Genomic DNA, 21,848 nt, shown 5'->3' on the forward strand with positions numbered 1-21,848 from the left:
GAATTAACGGCTGAAGGAAAGATGGATGCTCCATAAATGTTCTAAGAAGCGCCCCAAAAAGTGTGCTGCAAAATGTTCTAAAAAGAGAATGTGCATTAAAAAATGTTCGTAAGTGTGTTTCCAAAATTTTTCAAAAAGAAACCAAACAAGTGTTCTGAAAAGTGTTCTCAGAAGCTTTCTGAAAACTTTTCCAAAATGTGAGATTCAAAGTTTTCTAATAAAGGGAACAAGTGTTCTAGTTCTAAAAGCGTTTAAAGATTTCTAGGGTTATGTTACAAGATCTGGCTGCCTTTCTTGGCCGTGAAAAATTTGATTTGTTAGAAACATATTCAAGTTTTCAATTTTATTTACAGCAGAAAGCAATAGCAATATGATATTTCACAAAATGAAAAAATTAGAAATTTTCAGCCTTCGGGAGTTAAACATCACGGCTTAAAGAAACCTTTTCAGTTGTATTCTCAGTATTTCACATTTCAACGAACACTAACCGTTTTATTTCGTATATTTTATAAACATGCAATGGATTTCGAATTGCAAAACAAAACGCGATGCTATTAGTAGAAATCTACTAGCACTCTATCTATTTGCTAAAAAAAAATCCTCAAAATCTCCCGGTAATCCTTTTCAGCAAATTCCACGAAACACTTTCGGTAAATGCATTAAAAAAAGGGAATCTTCAGAAACGAAACTTCTAACTGCGCGCTCAAAATCAGCAGCAGCAGCGCAGTTGAGCTCCGTAACTCCTCCCACCGGAGCCCTCATTGGTCGAGGGATTTGCTCGCTTCCGTTTCATTGGCCAAGGAAGCTTTCCAGAGCTCATCTTCGCCGCCCATTGAATCTTGCTCAGGGATGCGGACAGGGATTGCTCCGCGGGATGCGGATGCTCGATTCCGGCAGTGATTTCCTGCTCCACCATGGAAGAGCGGCGGGAAAATATCGGAGAGGTCAGCTGGGATAATAAACACGTGGACGAAGAAACAGGTGAGTTCAATTTGAGTGTTATCAGTCCTGTAAATAGAGCACCAGCACAAGCCATAATATTTGATAATTGCAATAAAAATGTAAATGTTTATAGCAGTTGGAAAGAGCAGAGATTTTCGAACTTTTCAGTATCAGGGTCACACTGATTATTCCACTGTCCCAAAATTAGCTTTGAAACTTACAGTTACAGTTAACTCCCGATTATCCGTAGAATTGGGTGGCACAAGTGCAACGGATAATAAAAATCGCGGATAAAGTACAAAAAAGCTGAAATGAGGGACAACAAAAGTAAAAAATATACTTTCTCAAAAAAAAAAAAAAAAAAAATGGCGGTATTGATACATAACTCTTTGTGCAGCGAAGAAATATGCAGTACAGTGAAATTGTACTTTTGTACAAGCGAACTTAACATCAATAAAGAACAAGGGCATGTATGATGAAGAAAGCGCAAAAAATGAATAAATGTAAAACAAAAACAACTATAAGTTAAATTTACTATTTTTCGAGGAAAAAACAGCCATTGGTTTTTGCTCCTAGCAGCGAAAATGTTCCTCATTGTTGAATGACTCGCGGATAACTCACCCCGCGGATAACCCGCTCGCGGATAATCGAGAGTTTACTGCATTTCCAACTGCATCGGTTGGAAGCATTGAGCTATAATACTAAGAGTAGAGGTGACTTCAAACTTTTCAATAATGAAGCTCGCTCAACATTTCGCATAACAAAAACGGGAAAAGAAGGCACCTTACGCCATGTTGGCTTGAGCAGATACGACAGAGGCAAAAAATGCCGAAACGCTAATCTGAGTAAAACTTGCAGTTAAATGTGTTAAGAGCGTTTATTTTGCAAACTAGCTTGAGCAGAAAATAGACCGTGACGATATCACTTAGACATAGACTTAGAATTTTTTGTAGTAAGTTACATACTTACTACATACTTACTACTATACTTACTTAGAATGTTTTGTAGTAAGTACCATGCCTTGCCATCAATCTTTGAGTTGAACCGCACCATTGCTGCGGTCACTCATCTGGTGTGCTAATTCTACATTAGCTACCACTTTGTTTGACTCTCTTGACTCCCTTAAGAGGATTTTCGCCACCAGCTCATGTGATTCCTATTCCGGGCTGATGAGTGCTAAAAAGCACGAAACTGCAGTCCTCGGATGGAATAACTGAGCTGGTGGTGTATTTTATGATAGGCTTAGAATAATTGAAGTAATTCCGGACTTAATTTCAGGGGCGAGCACAGAAATTTTGGGGCCCTTCGAAAATGCTTTTACGGCCCCCCTCCCTCTGTATTTCTTACCCCTTATGACCCTACATTTATTTCATTTTAAACATCTCGGGACCTCTTCAGGATCGGGTCCATGCTAACGGGAGTCTATTTTCTCCCCCACCCCTATCGTGCACGACCCTGCTTAATTTGCATGGGAGCTCAACTTCTTCACTCAGTTTCTGTTTTGGTGACTTTTAACGTGCATTTCGCGGATTTCAGATTGTTTAAGCATTAAAATTGGTTCTGAGGACTACAGAAGCGATTTTATAGCTATAGCGTAATAGTTTCAATTCCCCTTCACGGTTTACTTTGCCTTATTTCAGTTTTTATTACGACATTACGACTATAACGAAATTTTTATTTTTGCCCTTCGATCTCGCTATAATCAGGCATGATTTATTAGCTGACCGGTTGAGACTGGGACTTAAAACCAAGGTTTCATAATGGCTGTTGCTTACTGTTACGACTTACCCTAAGTGCACACATTGGATGTTAGAAGTTATTAGAAGAGTCAGTGCCTTGCTTCTTGCTAGTTCATTATGATGTTAATTTCAATGTGGTAATTACAAATGGTACCTGTCCTTTGCTAGACTTTTAGGACAAAACTCTAATTCTTAATTTCAATTGAAGTGTTTGATTCCATCATATATGTCGGATACTTTGCTTATTAATTGATTTTTACAATTTACTTGCATTGTAAATTTGCCAATTCGACCAAAAAGAACTGTGGTCGGATGTATTAGTGTTCGACTTCTGTAATTAAAAAAAAAAAAAGGTGTTAAAGAATTCGAGTATTGAACTAATTAGAAAAGAAACATGGAAGAAATAGGGATTCTGATATGAGCTTATGGAGATGGAGATATTTGTAGCAACGCTCTTAGGGTTCAATATTAACAATAGGGAAATGTTGGGATTAAAAGTTGTTTCTTTTTTTTGTCTTGTTTTTTTCCGCTTTCTTTTCAGCAGAAAACAAATAATCAAGCTTGTACAATAAACCTAACATACAATAGATGACGAAAAAGAAAAACAAATGACCTACAAAAAATTTGCAGTGTCTTTTACCTGCCCATGGCAGTAAATACTTTATAAAGTTAAAATTTTTATTAACTGGCATAAACTTTCTTTCTTAACTTGGTTTCGTTGGTTTGCAAAAAGTGCAAGAGTTTTTCCGATTTTCTGTGTGTTTAAATTTTATGGAAGGCGTGTAGAATTCATAAAAGTAGTTTACGGAATTTGTTTTATTTGTTTATAGAAAACATTATATGTTTTATAGAGAACAAGTGTGTATGAGAACAAATATGCATACAATTAATAAACGGAAATTTATTATTTCGTTAGTTTTCAGAACGTAAACAAAACTTACAATGGGCATGTGCGAACTGGATCATGACTCAGGGTAAAGAATTTATTTAGTAAGTTTATAGACTATAACTATAATTTACAAAGACTAGATGTGACTTTTAGTTCATACAGAAAGTATGAAGTAGGTGGGTGCGCCACAAATAAGGCCATGTAGACGAATAAAGCTAACCCTCAATTTTTCTATGTAGGATAGCAGAAATTCGCTGGATCGTGATTTTATCTTCATCAGGTCTATCTAACTGATGATTAAATGTTACAACCAAGCATTTTGTTATCAACAGACATAAGTGTAGCAACCGTGTTTCAAAAGAAACCTGTCAAACTTGCCTGATTTTTTTTCCAGTAAATTTTAATTCTTCATGATTCACTAGCACTAGCGCAGCCAGAAATACCTTCTGGAGGGTTTTTTGAGCAATCACGATTGCTTATTGTTCTCATTTGACGGTCCTTGGCGTTGTGGTTCCTTTTTCAGCTTGGACCAGGGGCCTCTGCAGCTCCACCGCCCACCGACTCCTCTGGTCCTGAAGCACTGTCTGTGTCCCCCAGAATCCACTTCTCCTGGTCGGAGGCGTCCACGTCCTACATACACACGCGCATCGTTAAAAACATACCTACAGGCCTCAGTGCATACACACAGGTTTACGCACACACACAAGCCTACACATGCTCGCACGCGTGCCTACACACACATACACACACACACAACTATACACACGGAACCGCCCGGGAAGGGCAGGCTTGCAGGGAGAGGAGCCGTTTTTAGATACAATAACGCCAATGAGTAGAGTCCTGTCGCAACTCGTGATTGCGAAAAACATAATTTGAATTCAAAATCTCTGAATTCAAATTAATTTTCTTCTTTTTTCTTTTTTTTTGTTGAAAAAGGCCTTCTGGACTGCTTTTTTTTTAATCAAAAATACCTTCTGGAGGGGGTTTTTTGATCAAAAAACCTCCCAAACGGGTTTTTGGGATCAAAACAGTCCTTTCATTGCATTACTTACTGGATTAGAATTTGCATTTATGTTAAACCAATGGATCTGAGGAGTGTTTTCACCCCCAAATCCTCCCTCCCGCGCCACTGTTCTCTATTATAAGAAAAGCTGCTAATTGTTAAAAGCCCAAATTATGTAGCTGACGAACTCAAGAAGGAAAATGTTGCTCTGTACCGTCCGTTCATCGTGATTGGCTATGTTTGGATTCCGGTGTCCTTATTAAGATATTGACCGGTGGAGAATGTGATCTTGTACCGCATATGGTGCACATTCATGCACGAACTGTGCGCTGGAGTATCCAAAAAAAAAAAAAACTGAAAATATTGACATGTGTACCCTGAATGTGATGCAATGATTAATCTTATACTTGCAAAGTAAATATGGGATTTTTGACTATTACTATTTGAAATAAAGAAAAAAGAAACTTCAAAATTACTTTAATCGGTGCACTTTCATTGTTTACGCTTCTGCCGATGACATCACAAATGATGAAATGCCATTCACTGTTGCCATTCACAGAACGTAATATTTAACTTGCTTCTTTACTCACGTGTACTGGCAACGATATGGTTAATAGCAAGCGTAGAGCGCAATATTTAATTCGCTTCTTGATTATTATAACGTGGAATCGTGGCAGACAGATGCACTAAAAGTACATCATTTGTGACGCCATAAAGACCACGCCTTGTTTGAAAAATCGGACAGTTTAAAAAATTAATTTAAAAAAAACTGTTGGGAAAATTAAAGTATTTTCTGGGTCCATGATTTTTTTTTTTTTTTTGCCTATTCTATCAATTTCAGTGACTAAAAGTAGTACTTATGACTGAAGGAAACAACCCCATTCTTGCTGATTCATATGTAAAATGACCTGCTGAATTCAAACATGCCAACCGTTTTCCCGCATCATATCCATTATTTTTATTTGAAGGATAAAGGGAGAATTGTATTAGCCATTAACACTCTTCTTAAGGTGTAGATAACAAAATTGAAAGTTATAAACATTAGGAGCAAATTGAGAGACTCGTGTGGGTATTCCCCCTCCTCTAAAACATTGAAAAAAAATCACCAAAACGTTTTTTTTTTTTGTAGGGTTTTGTTTTACATTTTTTCATTTATTTTCCGCTGTAATAGTATCGTATAGGACTCACTTCTATGAGCTCCATACCCGACAAATTTTTCACGTTGTAATTTTTTTTTTTTTTTTTTTTTTCAAATATAAATAAAACTAGCGAAAATACCCTGCGATGCCTGGGTCAGTAATAATTGTGAGAAACAATTGCCACTTTCTTTCGTTTTCTGTTTTAACTGAAAGAACTCAAAACACACCGCTTTGACGTAAATAAAAATCGAGCTTTTTCCTTACCCTTAAAAGTAAAATAGCAATAAGTCTAAAGAACGAACGAGTATTCATTTAGAAACGAAAGCACGAATTGAAGCATATAAAAATTTGAAGAATTTCCAAAATATGAACTAACAAAAACAAAGATCACTAAAAAAAACGTGCGCTTTATTTAATTAAATAGTACACACACAAAAAAAAAAAAAAAAAAAAAAAGAAAGAAAAGAAAAGAAAAAAGCTCTCTACTATGTTTAAGTGTGAAAAAAGTAGAATTTCCAAATGTTTAAATGACTTTAAACTCATGTTTGCTCCGGCGAAGCCTTGATTCAAAATTTCCATTATGATTACTTTTAATATTGCTGTTGTTAGGCAACGAATTTTTGTAACAATGGGTTTTATACTTAATCATTTAATGGGGAAATTACATGACATTTACTGTTTTCCATCACAACGTTTTCAAACTAAGTTTTTTAGGAATAAATAATAGCCTAAGTTGCTCCCTGATAATGTAGCTACCTATGATGAAAAAATGGTTGAAATCGGTCCTGTAGTTTTGAAGATTACCCCGGACATACATACATACATACAGAAGTAACTTATTCATTAATGACTGGAGAAGAAATGCTTTTACATTTCTGAAAAGAAAAAAATACTGAAAGCAAGGAAGTTCTAATTTCAAAGGGGGGGGGGGGGGGCTTGAGCCTCACTCGTCACCCCATATGGGCGCCCTTGCCCCTACGAGTCTCCCAACATGCTCCAAATGTTTATGCTTTCAAACTTCGCACCTCTCTAGCCCGTCAGAAGAGTAATAATGGCCAATATAACGTTCCTTTTCCTTCCAAATAAAAATAATGGCTATGAATCTGTCGAAAACTGAAAAAAAAATGGGGGTGGGGGAAGCATCATTTCCAAAAAGTGGCACGTGATGGGAGAAAATGGCGGTCATAACTCGATTAAGAGGGTCATTTCACATAAAAATCAGCAAGAATTATGCCTCAGCATTTTAAATGTTTTTTTTTTCTTTGCCAAGCAGTGTAATTGATAGAGTGCATGAAATTTATAAAATAGGTGCAAAATAAACGGAAAAGTGTAGTTTCTGACAAATAGAGTGGGGAATTTATACAAGATGAGTAGTCGCATAAGTTTTGTAAACGGTGCCAAGTATTTATTTTATTCGAACAAACGGCATCATTTGCTGTAACTCACATGCATAATATAGGGTAGACCGGGGCACGTTTACACAGTGCCCTTTTTTCAAAACGAATTATAACTGAAACGCCAACAATCATAACAGATTGATGCTGCTCCCTAGCAAATATCCTCTCAAGTTTTTGAGTATCAGTCGAGCTTCTGTCTAGCATGCAGAAAGAAGAATCTGTTTTCTACCAAGTCGAGTCAATTTTGAGTTCAACGTTTTGATGCTTATTGTGAATAAATAATACTTAGTTAAGAAAGAACAAATACATAAAAATTAGCAGAATTTTATCCTTTTTTGAGAATTGTATTTGTATGAACTGAAATGCAATTAAATATTTTTGGACGTTAAAAATAAATCCAAACTTCGAGGCGGGGCAAGTTTACTCGTTGACGTCTGAGCACCTTTACGCACGTTCTTACTGTGCCTTACTTCTAAACGTGCCCTGACGCTTTTTTTTTTTTTTTTGTTCCGAAATGTGTCAAAACATTTTAGTATTTTCAGGCTATTTAGTTTTGAAAATCACCATTTAATTTTTAATTGAGTTACAAATTCGTATCTTATTGCTTACAATCATGTAGTGCAGTCTTCATGTCCGTTCAACTTTTACTTTATACACTATTCAGTCTTTTCAGTAAATTACCGCCCATTAGCCACGGCTAAAGCAGAAATACGTGAAATACACCGCCAGCTCAGTCATTTCCAGCCGAGGACTAGAGTTTCGTGCTTATTAGCACTCATCAGCCCGGCATAGGAAAGTGACTGAGCTGGAGATGGAAAACCTCTTAAGGAAGCCAAGAGTGCGAAACAAACTGGTAGCTAATATAGAATTAGCACACCAGACGAGTGACCGAAGCAATGGTTCGGTTCAATTCGAAGATTGAACGCGAGGCATGGTATATTCAGTAAATTACCGCCCATTAGCCAGGGCTAAAGCAGAAATACGTCAGTCACTTTCCTATGCCGGGCTGATGAGTGCTAATAAGCACGAAACTGCAGTCCTCGGCTGGAAATGACTGAGCTGGCGGTGTATTTCACGTATTTCTGCTTTAGCCCTGGCTAATGGGCGGTAATTTACTGAATATACCATGCCTCGCGTTCAATCTTCGAGTTGAACCGAACCATTACTTCGGTCACTCGTCTGGTGTGCTAATTCTATATTAGCTACCAGTTTGTTTTGCACTCTTGGCTTCCTTAAGAGGTTTTCCATCTCCAGCACTGTCACTTTCCTATGCTGGGCTGATGAGTGCTAATAAGCACGAAACTTCAGTCCTCGGCTGGAAATGACTGAGCTGGAGGTGTATTTCACGTAACTATTCAGTCTGTAATAAATTTGCCTTATTTTAACGATGGTACAGCATTATATTCAAAACACTAACAGAACCACTTTAGGTGTTGAAATAAATATGCGCAAACGTGCCCCGTGTCCAGGGCACCCTTACGCAACCGACTTGGACTCAAAAAATTTTTTTTCCAACGGTTAAAAACACAAACTGAGCAGCAATCGAATGTACAAATTTTGACTCCATTAACTGCTTCATAAAACCGCCATGCCTAAAATTTTCTAAGTTAAAACATAAAAATTTGAAAATTCATAGAAAAAAATCCGTGTAAACGTGCCTTGGCCTACTCTAATGTTTTCTAAAACAGAATTCGAGAGAAATTCTTAAGAATTTTCGAAAAAGATTATTTGCTACTCTGCAGAGAGTGTTAAATAGAAATAGTACATTTAACAAGAATTATAAACCACATAGCGTTGTAGGTAATTCTTACTTTTTAGCACGTATTTATTTCATTACAATTATTTATTAATACTTCCCTTTTTATATATTTAGGCAAAAGGGAAATCAGACATCAAATCAACTATTCCATTGAATACTTGCTACGTAAAGAAGATCCTTTGCCGAAGAGAGATTTGAAAGGGACCTTCCCAAATTCGTCCTCATCACCCTCTTCGTGGATAGGACCACAGGCATTCGAGCACCACAGTGATTGGACTAACACCGCCACAGACTTCCAAGTCAAGAGCCACAGGATGCAAACGCAAGGTTTGTTATTCTTTATCAATTTCAAAGTTGTGCGACTAAACGAAAGAATTTACTTCAAAGGCGCAGTGAGAGAGAGCTTTAGAACGCTTTTAGATTCAGCCCATACCTTTTGTGTTCACAAAAGTTTTCCAAACAATGGAAGGTAACATCACTCTAAGAAAATTCAGAAACCGTAACAGATTATTTCCGGGCAACGAGTTTAAGTCAGTTTCCTGTGAAAAACAAGTGTTTATGAAAAAGGTTTTTCTGATTGACAAGTTTCATGAATACAAGTTTCAATTTTGGCTACCAGTGTGAAAATATATTCAGCTTCTTTGTTAGGTAAATTTCGCTTTCAGCTCAATTATTGCCCGTCTAGATTGACTGAGCCCCAAACAAGAGTGAAATGCAGTCCCTGCATATTGTAGTCTGCCTTAACTTGGGGTCATATTTACTTCGGGAGCTTTCCTGGTAAGTAAGAGGATGCCAAGCTATTCCATTAACATACTTTCTTTTCCCAGAAGATTTCTGGTTTATTCTAGATTCCAGAAACATCACTGGCTTTTATTGGGAAGGTTTTTTAACTCTTCAGAAAAATTTTCGGTTTAGTTCAGGAAGGTTACTTATTTTTAGAGGGAAAATTTCCTGTTTTTGGATACGTTACTGACCGAAACTAGACACATTAACTGCCCATTAATTTTCAGGAAAGTTTCGGATTATTTTTTCATACATATACACACACACACACACACATATATATATATATATATATATATATATATATATATATATATATATATATATATATATATATATATATATATATATATATATATATATATATATATTCAGTGAACACAGGCCAGAATTGACAGTTAAAATTGTCAACTTGGTGACATTATATGTGTTTCTCTCCTCCCAAAAAACTGTCTAACTCCCTTTTTAGCAATAAAACTAACCGCATGGAAAATGGCTCAAGTATCAAAGTATCTCTTCCTTTGAGCGATTTTTCACAACAACTGGAAATCATACACACAGACAGACAAACGCGCACAGTAATTAATGGTATTGATATTTGCATAGTTGGCTGCAAATTTCTTTTTCGCAAATACTTACGTTACTTTTGCACTTAACTTGTGTGATTTGTTAAGCCGAAAAAAAATCATAATTTCTTTTTCTCCTATAATTCTTTTTTTTTTTCCCTTTAATTCGTTTTTTTTTCTTTTTTTTAGATGAAGTTTATCCATCATGTGTGGGACACAATTTCGAATCTCCGCTTTACAGTTCCCGATAGTGGCAACACATCCTCCGTATCTGTTGTTGCTCAAATTTATTGATTATAGTATACTTTCCCACTAATTAGTTTTTAGTGCTAGTTTCTGAAAGAAGCGAGTGGTGGACCTTTACGCAGAAAATTAGGCATCTTGTCCCACTCGTGAAAGCTCTATATTTCGCGTCAAAAGTAACATTGAAAAACTGCAATAAACTAATACGTTTTTCCTAAGAAACCAAAAGAGAAAAAAAAAAGTTCTTATCGCACGTTTTAAAACTAAATATAGACCAATCGCGTGTGGTACACAAAATTCAGTGAAGTCCCGCTACTACAAACATCAAGAGGCCGCAAATTTTGTTCGTTGTAACGAGATTTTTGTTGGAATAGAATTCAACTACTGTAATGTAACTTAAATCGGAACCGAAAATGCATTTCGTTGGAACGGATATTTCACTGTATTGATATTCGTTGTAACGGAATTTCACTGTATCTGCTTTTCGTGGAATGGTCCAGTCATTTGATTTCACAAGTGACTTTCTCCTGCAGAGTTGGGCTTCTCCACGGCCGCTATCCTTGCCCTTCTGCCGCAGCACAAGAGCCAAGACGGCAGCATTCCGTCGGTTTCCCCCATTCGGCCGGAGCACAAGAAGGCGGAGCGATGCCCCTGCGGCCTGCCCTATCACTGGTCGCCACCCCCGCACCACTTCCCCGCATTCAGGTAAGATCAAGACTAGTATTCCCAAACTGTTGGAAGATGTAATGCCATAAGTACTAAAGTATTTGAACGATGCATTTCCCTGGAATAATACACAGTAAAATGAGGAGTTTACTTTCAAAACGGATTATATTCAGTTTTTATATATATATATATATATATATATATATATATATATATATATATATATATATATATATATATATATATATATATATATATATATATATATATATTTGGCAAAACGAAAAAAGCATTTTACGCACAAACACTGTTAGAATTTCGAATTTTTCACCACGTTTTGGTAGAATAACAAGTGACTATTGGCATAAGTCTAGGAATTTTTCCTCAACTTTATCAGACCTAAATTGTCAATTTTATTTTGGATATATTCCCTTTTGGTATAACACAGTGGATATCATCCCTTTTGCAAAAAAAAAAAAAAAAAACCACACGCATTTTCTAGTCTACTTTCAAAATGGACTATATCCAGTTTTATATTTTTTTGCCAAAACGAAAAAATGTTTTACGCATAAACACTAACTGTTAGAATTTCGAATTTTTCACCACGTTTTGGTAGAATAACAAGTGACTATTGACATAAGTCTAGCAATTTTTCCACTATTTTATCAGACCTAAATTGCCTATTTTATTTTGGATACATTCCTTTTTGGTGTAAAAGAATAGATATCATCACTAAAAAAAAAAAAAAAAAAAAAAACACGCATTCTTCAGAAATAAACTTTAAAATTGAAACAAAATATTCAACAATCACAATTTTTCAATTAATCACAATTTAATCATTAATTAATCACAATTTAATTGCAAAATTAATTATTTAATATTAATTTAGTAATCACAATTTGAGGTCACGCTTGCCTAACTGATAACAGACTTGCGCAAGGTGCTGCGATCTCTTAGTACGGACGGGTATCATGCTTGATTGGAAATGCTCAGTCAGTGCCTCGCTCCGCTATTTTATTCGTGAAATACTTTTGAATTAGAAGTGGCAAATTCAAAGTTGGATATGCGCCCTTTTGACACGAAAATGAATGAGTGGATACCGACAAATAAGGGATAAGTTTTACTTTGCTGTAAAATACTTTGCGAGAAATAAGAGGATGGATATACATCGTTTGGGTGGTAAAACCAATGATTACGCATTTCTTAACAGTAGATATAAATTTCTTCGAGCAGAAAGAAATTCATGGTCGATAGGGCTTATACTAGAGATTCTGGAAAACGAAAAAAAAAAAAAAATTTTTTTTTTCGCCAAAAGTGGATTAATCCGTTTTGAAAGTAAACTCCTCAAATGTAGAAAATAGTGAGTATCAAATTTAAAAAAAAAAAAAAAAAAATTAAACAATTTCGGACAAGAAATGAAACGAGATAAATACCGTTGTGCCAAGACGGGACTAACTAAAAGTGAAGCCCTAGGCCTGCATTAGTTGGAGGCCCCTTGAAAACTCTAAAGCGGAACACAGTGGTTGACTTTCAGGTTCGGGGGCCCCATTGTCTGTCACAGAACTGTGTTGTAAATCATTTATCATGCGCATTTATGAATCTCCTTCAGGGCCTCTCGTAACTGTAACTGTGACATGGTAAATTCACTAATGGTAGAATGAATAAAAATTCTAGAAAAAGAAAGTTTTTTTTTTTCAATTAACAACTCATCATTTTTCAACTATTATTTTTAAAATGTGCGTATTTTTCGTATAGTTGTAATGCAAGTAATTGGGACCGCTTAGGAAAAGAGAGGCCAGGCCCAGGCCAGTAGACCTGTGCGGTAATCAGGCCCTGCGTTGTGCCATGAAATTAATATATTCGGAAAATTAAAGTCAGAAATGCACAAATGAAGCATATAGCTGCAAAAGTAGGTATCGCCAAAAATTCAAAAGCATTTTAGAGGAAAAACATTTAGGAAACCATTTTGGGACAAACTATTCGACTGTTTCAGGATGTCGACCTACCTAAGTATTGGAGTGAAAAAAACTGGACAAAAAAAGAGAGAGAGAAGCATTTGCGAAAAGAGTGGAATTGGAAATCTAGTCAAACCTCGTTATCGTGACACCCGGATTTCAGAGCACTCTGGATGACACGTCACTTATTCAAAGTCCCGAACTTAAAGCAAATAAGTTAAATTTTGAGTGGATCCGGATTTCACAACAGTGTTTCATAATAGAACTCCGGCTACCAAGACACTTTGGGCTGCTTGGACAGGATCGATTTTTTTTTTTTACAATTGAAATATTTTCGGTAAAATTATGCATCTAGAAACATCTGGAAAAGTTTATTGCAAGATTTTCTGTCTCTGACAACAAATAGGAGACTTGCGTTTTTATAGCCCTAGCCCATGCATGTCACCTGACGAATGACGGGACACTCAACGTAAGTTTTGAAAGCGACAGATTTTAGTCTTTGACATAACCAATAGAAAAGAATCCAAAGCAAATCTTATATCTTTAAACGAGCAATCCTTGTGGGTATATATATATTTCGTATCTCGAAAACGGCTCTAACGATTTGGATGAAATTTTGGATTTAATTGCAGTTTTGCATTCTAAGTTCATCTACATCAGTGTTTTTTCTGTAAAAAACGCGATTTTTTACAAAAAACAGTTTTTTAATATAAAGTCTAATTAAGTTAAGCTTTGAAGTAAACTGTGAATTGACGCATCAGGCAGACGATTTGCAACCATAAAAATGAAAATTTGTCTCTTCTCGCTTTAAAATTTTAAACTTGTTTAGAGTTGCCAGGTTTGGCAGATATTGGCCACTTTGGCTAATTTCAAACACACTTGGCTGAAAACAAATTCAAAAGCATTACGTAAGTTAATGTAAGGCTTTTTTCTTTTTTAAGTGAAACTATTGCTTAACCATCCTATATTATTTTATTTATTTATTTTCTTTTTACACTTCAAATAGTTTAACATGTTTTTTAAATTTCGCATCTAAATTTTATTTCGAAGAAACGTATGCCTTGAGACTGTTTATGTTTTGTTAAGACAGTTGTTATCATTTGATGGAATAGGTTTGTGGATCAACAGTTTTTGATGGATATCATGCTGTATGTAGCATTTTCTGGCGTAAAGTGACCAACTACACTAAAAGTACTTGTTCAAAAAGAAAATCTCGATTGGGATAAAATCGTGAAACGCAAAACCGATTTCACCATAGCAAAACTGGCTCCAAGGTCAAAATATTTTAATTACTGACAAGGAAAATTGTATAGTGGAAACTATATTTGTTTCCACTATACAATATTCCACTATACAGATAGTTTAAAGCAAAATGTTGATTTAATTACATTCAGAATCTTCTTTGTTTGGTACTTTAGTGTTATAAGAAGGTTGAGTGCTTAATATTTCGTTAACGTGAAGCTTTTCAAATATATTTGGAAAAGTATTGAACCTTAAAAAAACATGAGTTGACAAAAAATAATTCTTTTAAAGCCGAGCGAGGCTCGGTCGTCCAGGTACTGGATTTTAAAATTGGACTAAGAAAGTAGAAAGAGAAGAGAAAAATCATAGCAGTAGCATTCAGCTCTAGTTGGTCACTGCAAGCTTCTCCCTTGGGAGAAAGAGAACATTATTGAGCCTTTTACTATGGATTGACAAGAAATACAACCAAATAAGGGTACAGTTGGAAAAGTGAAGCAGCGCGCCCCAAATTGCCAGCCTAGCTGGCACAAAAGAACAACAACAAAAAATACACAAATTTTTTAAAGTACAGAAAAAAAATAGACAGCGTTCTTCCATATTCGAAACGTAGGGATCAGCAGCCACAATCTCTTCACACTTAAAAATCAACTTCCAAGAAACTACGAGTGTATAAATTGTTATTCGAAAAAAAAAAAAAGAAAAAGAAAGCCCTCCGGGCGAAGTGAGACTTCCGACAGAAGTGAAAACTTCAAAAATTACATGTGTATTTTTTAAATCGTCAGAAACTAATTTTTGCAGGAAATGTTTTAACATGAAGTGTTTTTTTTTATTTATTATTATAAACTACTACTACAAAACATTTACATGTTTAGAACATTTCTACAAACTTTGAAAAGGGCTTGGGCGAATTTCGGGGTCAACCCTTCTTTGTTTTACTTATCTATTCCACCAAATATGCAATTCTGAATCCTGTATCTTCAGTTTTAACTGTAATTTTGTGCTCTAATGTGTTATTCCACCAAACATAAGAAATACACATTTACACTATGCTTTTTTTTCGCTTTCTCCAGAAAGCCTTGCCTGTCTTGTCCGAGCCAAGAGCCATGTGTGGCTCCAAAGCCACAGCAAAATCCGCAAGAGAAGAGCTTCATCTGCAAGCAGTGCGGCAAAGGGTTCAAGCGCAGTTCCACCCTCTCCACGCACTTGTTAATACACTCCGACATCCGGCCCTATCCCTGTGGCTTCTGCGGCAAGCGATTTCACCAAAAGTCGGACATGAAGAAGCATACGTTCATTCACACAGGTAACATTGTGGTCCTCAAGAAATTTCCACCTACGTCTTTCCTTTGAATTGTACATGCTTCACTTTCAATTGATTGTTTGTTATTAATTAATCGGTATTGTCTATCTTCTCTAATGAACATTTACCAAATTCACCTTCGTTCATGCAACATAAAAATAATAGTTTAAAAAACTAAAAAAACACGTTTTTGTAGCAAAATGAACTAAAAAGTGAAAAATAATTTTTGGATGATAGTAGTTGACCAATCACTTAATTTTAATGTAATACAAAAAAGTGTGGGGTGCTGTCTATTTACATTTTTGCTTGGACAACAAATTGAAGAAATTCAAGACAACTGATAAGAAGTCCTCCACGCTTTTTTGTATTACATTAAAATTAAGTGATTGGTCAACTACTATCACCCAAAGATTATTTTTCCCTTTTTAGTTCATTTTGCTACGAAAGCGTGTTTTTTTTAGTTTTTTAAACTATTATTTTATTTTTATGTTTTTTAGTCTTATGTTGGAGAATTATCAGGTGACGAAATTATTTTTATAAAACGAGTGCGAGGTAATATCTTAAAGTTAAGACAAGGGCACCCCGATGGGAAGCTACTGTGAGTCATCGATGTATGTTTGCGGAAATCATATTTATATTACTTTGAAAATTTGAGATGCATTTGAATAAAAGTTTTGTTCAACAATGGTCTGATCAGCAATGAATTTCCAATCGAAGGCTCACCTAAATTTTGGCATGAAATTAGTTAAAAACAATTATATTTCATGTTCTAATTACCTTGGAACATTGGAACAAATTTTGTCTGATGCAGAAAAATTAAAGGTTTTTGTAGATATTTTTAAATAATTTTTGCGAGCATTTTTAAATGTATTTTTAAAATTTTTTCCTTTTTCACATAGTTGGATTTATGCCAAAATATTGATTAAAATTGGAGGAAACTAACAATTAAAAACTTTAATTAATTAATTTGAATATAGAATATAGCATTGTCATCGGGTCTGAGGTCGCGTGCCAAATTTCAAAAGAATCCGATCGCAGGAAGTGGGCGAAATTTGAAATGCAAGATTCCGTTACAAGATACATACACACATACATACATACATACATACATACATACATACATACATACATACAGGTGGAGCTAATAAAAGCGTGTTAAAAATGGCGGACGCCATCGCTAAATATGCTAACATTAACGGTGAATTTCCATTGGTGGTTGGATAACGTAAAAATCTGTCAGAAACATAATAAGTTCAATATTTTTCAGCTCTTGATTACGCCGCGTTTACGCTGAACGAAAATAGAAAGACCCGGATGTAGGTAAGATTTTACATTTCTGCCTTCGGTTTCTGTCAATTTTCTCCCCATGTGGAGCCCGCCCGTAAGTTTTCATGAATACTGAAATCAGCAATCATGAGAGCCTTGAAGTTTGTTTCACTGTAGTAGATAAATAAGTACAGCAAAACGGTTTTTACGCGTATGAGTATGGTATGAAATAGACATAGGCTAAGTCGTTATTTGTGGTGCAAAAATACCATAAGTAAAGAAATATATTTTTTAAAAAATTCAAATAGCCATGACACAGAGAAAAGGCCATTCAATCACAGGGACAGTTTTGCTCTGAAAAATTAGAAATACAGTCGACTCCCGCTACAACGCGATCCGACTTACGCGAAATGGCTATAACGCGATTTTTCCCACGGTTAAGAATTTTATTCCTAACGCGAATTCTTCACCCGCAACATGAAAATTTTCCGAAGGGAATCGCGGTTTTTTCGTGAATGGACCTTTATCCCTTTGGCATCGCGGAGGGCGGAAGTTCCCACACCGTACTAGTCTGAACATCGCTTATACAAATAACTACTCCTCATTTTCCATTTATTTTTTTCCTCCTATATGGGAAAGTTGATGAAATATAATGGCACCTTAGAGCGCTGTTTCATTTAAGGTTTGTGAAGATAGATGGAAAAAGAGAAAGTTTCAACAACTATAGTGCATTTTTGTTTTTCTTACTACATAATGTACGTACCGTAGTGGTTTATTTTACGTCTTCCTTTCCCATTGATCATTGATTTTGTGCATCGTAGCAGTTTTTTATGTTAAATAAAACAATTTAAAAAAAATACAATAAAAAAAAAATTCAATTCTTTATTTAAGAAATAGTAATGTATAGTTAAGATGGTTTTTAACAGTTTGAGGTGGTGTTTACAAGTGTCTTTAATCGTATGGGTATGTTTATAAAAGTTTTACACATACTCTTTTCCACAGCGCGAAATTTCAACTTACGCGAAGGGTCTTAGAACGCATCCCTCGCGTAAGTCGGGACTCGACTGTACTTCTTTAGAAATAAAGAAACGAAAAAAAATTTTCTTCTGTGCTCCCTTCTCCCTATACATAACAATGCTAAATAAATAAACGGAGTAAAATAATTTTAATAAAAAATTCTGGATCAAATTAGTCGTTTTGTGTGTGTGTGGGGGGGGGGGGGGGGGTTGAATAAACTTTCGCTGCTTGTTAATTATTTTTTTTAAATTATTTATTTATCCATGTGGGTTAAATACAGTCTGACCACGGAATATATGAAATTTGGCAGTCGGCCAAGTTGAGATGATTTCATCTGAATGAATCTAGCCGGGAGAAGGGGGAAATCACGATGGAATCTTGATGTACTTGTTTTATTTTGTCACTAGCTCCTAGTGGTTGAAAAAAAATTCCTTTTTTCTTTTTTTTCTTTTTTTTTTTGTAGCGAACAACAACTACAACTACTTTATTACAAATGTAGTTAACTGCAACAACAACTACTTTTTTTAAACGTAGCGACTACAAACTACTTTTGAAATGTAGTTGCTATTTCGTTACTTTTTGAAAAAATAAATAAATGAAAAGCATATGCACACACCACTTGAAGATTGAACGAAAAAATTAGAAAGATAGCTCATAAATTAGCTCATTTGAACATGGAATATTACTTAGAATTATCATTTCTTTCTTTCTTTTTTTTTAAAACCATTTTTACGAACATTCGCTGCAAGAAAGGGTTAAAAAGTTGAAAAATTCAAATATTTACAATTCGACTATTTAAAAATGTAAATAGAAGCAGTCATAATTTTATTTAAACTTTACATCGGCATAAACATACATAAAATTGATTAGATGAGAAAAACATTTTTTAAACAGAGGAATAAACTTATTTTCTATATAAGAATTTCTTTTTATAGGAACTTATATTTTGTAGCATCTAATTAAGTAATTTTGATTTTCAAGCTAGGGGTCTGGATTTTGGATACCTTACCCTTTCTTAAGTTATTGATAAAATGGTTTAATTTCTTTTTTTATAACTTAATTTGAAAGTAATTTCTAGAAATCGCAACAAACTACTGTTTTTTTTTTTGTAACGAACCACTCGCTACTCTACTTTTTTTTTTAAGTAGTGCGCTAAACTACAAACTATTAATAAATGTAGCTACTACAGTAGCGTCGCTACTTGTAGCACGCTACTTCTGACCACTGCTAGCGCCTCACTGATTTATTGCTTCTCTAAAACAAAATGAGTTACAAATGAGAATAAAATGAGAAACTAAAAGAGTTTCAATGGATATAACAAAAAGAAAATAAAATGTTTTCATTTCGTCCGGAAATGTAAAAGCAAAATAGTAAACTCAAAATTAAGTTGCAAAAAAAAAAAAAAAAAAAAAAAATCAATCAAACAATCAATTAATTTTTGTAGTTAGAATATAGGTCGAATATTGTTTAGATTTTAAAAACATATTGCCCTGAACAAATTGCCATTTTTACAAAACTGCGTCTGAATAATTAAGAGGCAAAAGTGCATACCTGTAACGAACAAACTACCACTCTTCTAAACTAATAAAGGCGCCTATTTCCGCCTATGAACCGGATGTTTGCCTTCCCATATTATCGGTGGACAGACTGTTCCATTTTTTTTTTAATACCTTTAATCAACCTTTAATCATAATGAGATTGTAGTGAATAAAAAAAATCGGAAACAAAAACTAAAACAGAAAAAGGAATTTTATCAAGATGAAACGTATTATTCAAATTTATGACCGGACCTAAATGTTAATGGGTGGTCCGCTGTGGCCATTGACCCCAATACTCCCCCAAGTTATTCTTTTGATTTTACCAACTGTGGGGGAGCAAAATGTATTAAAAAAATAAATTATCTGAATAAAAAAGTTGGAACTATTGTATTAATTAAATTAATAATAGCAAATACTTAATTAAATTAAGAGACATTTCAAGAATTTATGTGGCAAATTATTTGCAGTGAGCTAAGAATCTTCCCTCACTTGTTTGTTTTTCATCTTCACCTGTCACAAAAGACGATAACGTGACTTGTTTTAATTAGCGAATTTAATCACTGATTTTGGCAAAATACAATTTAAAAGTCATATTTTAACAGCTAAAAATCAAAATGGATTTATGCTGTTTTGAAAGAGTATACTGGTTACGTAGTCATGTATTAACGTAAAATACAAGAAATGAAACAATTTTTGACTTGGTTGTCACTAGGTCAGGCGAGAGGCCATGTCAGCCTAGTCGGAAACTAGGGTCCGGCAACTGACGTAGAAAAAAAGAAAGAAAGTAGGGAAAATAATAAAGAAAGAATAAGAGAAAGAAAGAAAAAAAAAGGAAAAAAAACCACACACACAAGCAAACAAAACAAACAAAAAGAAAGAAAAAAAAGAGTAGGAAAGAAAAACTGAATAAGCGAAAGCGTCAAGAATAAAATTTTCTTTCAGCCTGAGTGTTCACAAATATACGAATGCTCTGTACTCACTAATGATAGAGAGGGTGAAAGTGTGTGGTGAAATAAACATCGGTCGTTCCGCAGGCAACTTTTTGCATTATATGTATGTTGATTTACCCCCCCCCCCCCCTCCAAAAGAAGAACAATCGTTAGAAAGCATGAGTGATTGTTGAATTGAGAATTGCAAATTGTGTTGCTGACGTCAAACTCTACAGAAGGGAGGGGGGGGATCGACATAAACAGAGGTGCCCACAGGAGAGGATTATGGCGCCATCAAAATTGAGGGGGAGGGGGTATTTTTTATTTTATTTATTTGCTTATTTAAACTTATTTATTTTATTTTTAATTCAAATTATTTATTTTATTTTGTTCACATTTTATTTCATTGTGTGTGTGTGTGTGTCATTGGCGTAGCACAGAATTTTTCTAATAAATAACAATTTAAAAAAAAGAATAAATAAATAAAAAATATTTTTAAAAAATAAATAAAATAAAAAAGAGAGCAAAAAATGAAAAAAGGAGAGAGGGTTGAGAGAAGGGGGGGGGGGATTTCTGCCATTGAACTTGGGAGGGGGATGGGCACCCCTGGACATAAATAGGTTGGGAACCACTGGTTTAACTTTTTCAAACCCCTTCCCCCTTGGAAGTGAACGGCTAGAGCTCTGAGCTAAAAGCTTCTCTTTGATCATCTTTTGTATATCCCTTTCTGGATTCACTTAGGTTAGAACTGGGAAGAATGAGATAGTCACCTCAAGAGGATACAGGTCTTCGTATTGCCACTATTATAAAATGTCTTGTGTATTCGTCAAACTTGTCACTCAATTATGTCTTTTTCTTTTTCAGGTGAAAAGCCTCATAAATGTTTGGTCTGCGGCAAAGCTTTCAGCCAATCTTCTAACCTGATCACTCACACGCGAAAGCACACCGGCTTCAAGCCCTTCGCCTGCTTCACCTGCGGCAGGGCGTTCCAGAGGAAGGTGGACCTCCGAAGACACCGTGACACTCAACACGTGTCGCAGTTCGAACACATGCAGCTGCACCATCCGTGGTTCGGATTCAGAACGTGTCCGCCGATCCCCCTGCATCTACCCTACTGATTCGTGAATCGATTATCCTCGAATCAAGAAAATTCTGGTGTTGGTTCGAGAATGAAGAAAGTGACAATACAGTAGCCCTTCTATATTCTTTGACAGTAGTTCCTCGATTATCCGAAGTAATTGAGATTGAACGCTTTCGGAATATAGAAATTTCCGCATAATTGAGTTTGCTTCAATGCTGAGATTACGCACAATCGAATAGGCTACTATTTGTTACATATGATCAAAAGAGCTTTAAGAGGTGATGATAAAAAAAAAAAAAGAAGAATGAATTTATTCTTCTGTCCAAATTATAATCTCGGAAGAAAAAAAAACATTTATATGCACAGAGAATGAAAAAGAATAATGTATATTCAG

At 35.1% G+C, this 21,848-nt stretch overlaps 1 protein-coding gene across 1 annotated transcript; it reads left to right on the forward strand.

Annotated features, from left to right (window-relative positions):
- Positions 1–914: 914 nt before the first annotated feature.
- LOC129233414 (zinc finger protein 239-like) lies at positions 915–21,491 on the forward strand. The gene is made up of 5 exons (XM_054867444.1): positions 915–981; positions 8,983–9,195; positions 10,994–11,165; positions 15,394–15,626; positions 21,238–21,491. The coding sequence occupies exons 1-5, from the start codon at positions 915–917 to the stop codon at positions 21,489–21,491; spliced, it is 939 nt and encodes a 312-aa protein (XP_054723419.1).
- The last annotated feature ends 357 nt before the right edge of the window (positions 21,492–21,848 follow it).

This window comes from Uloborus diversus, unplaced genomic scaffold (genome assembly GCF_026930045.1).
Source record: "Uloborus diversus isolate 005 unplaced genomic scaffold, Udiv.v.3.1 scaffold_396, whole genome shotgun sequence".
Taxonomy (NCBI): Eukaryota; Metazoa; Arthropoda; class Arachnida; order Araneae; family Uloboridae; genus Uloborus; species Uloborus diversus.

Coding starts and splice junctions, on each gene's coding strand:
- LOC129233414 (XM_054867444.1), top strand. CDS start 915: ATGGAAGAGCGGCGGGAAAATATCGGAGAGGTCAGCTGGGATAATAAA. Junction 982..8,982: donor ACACGTGGACGAAGAAACAG/GTGAGTTCAATT, acceptor TTATATATTTAG/GCAAAAGGGAAATCAGACAT. Junction 11,166..15,393: donor CACCACTTCCCCGCATTCAG/GTAAGATCAAGA, acceptor CGCTTTCTCCAG/AAAGCCTTGCCTGTCTTGTC.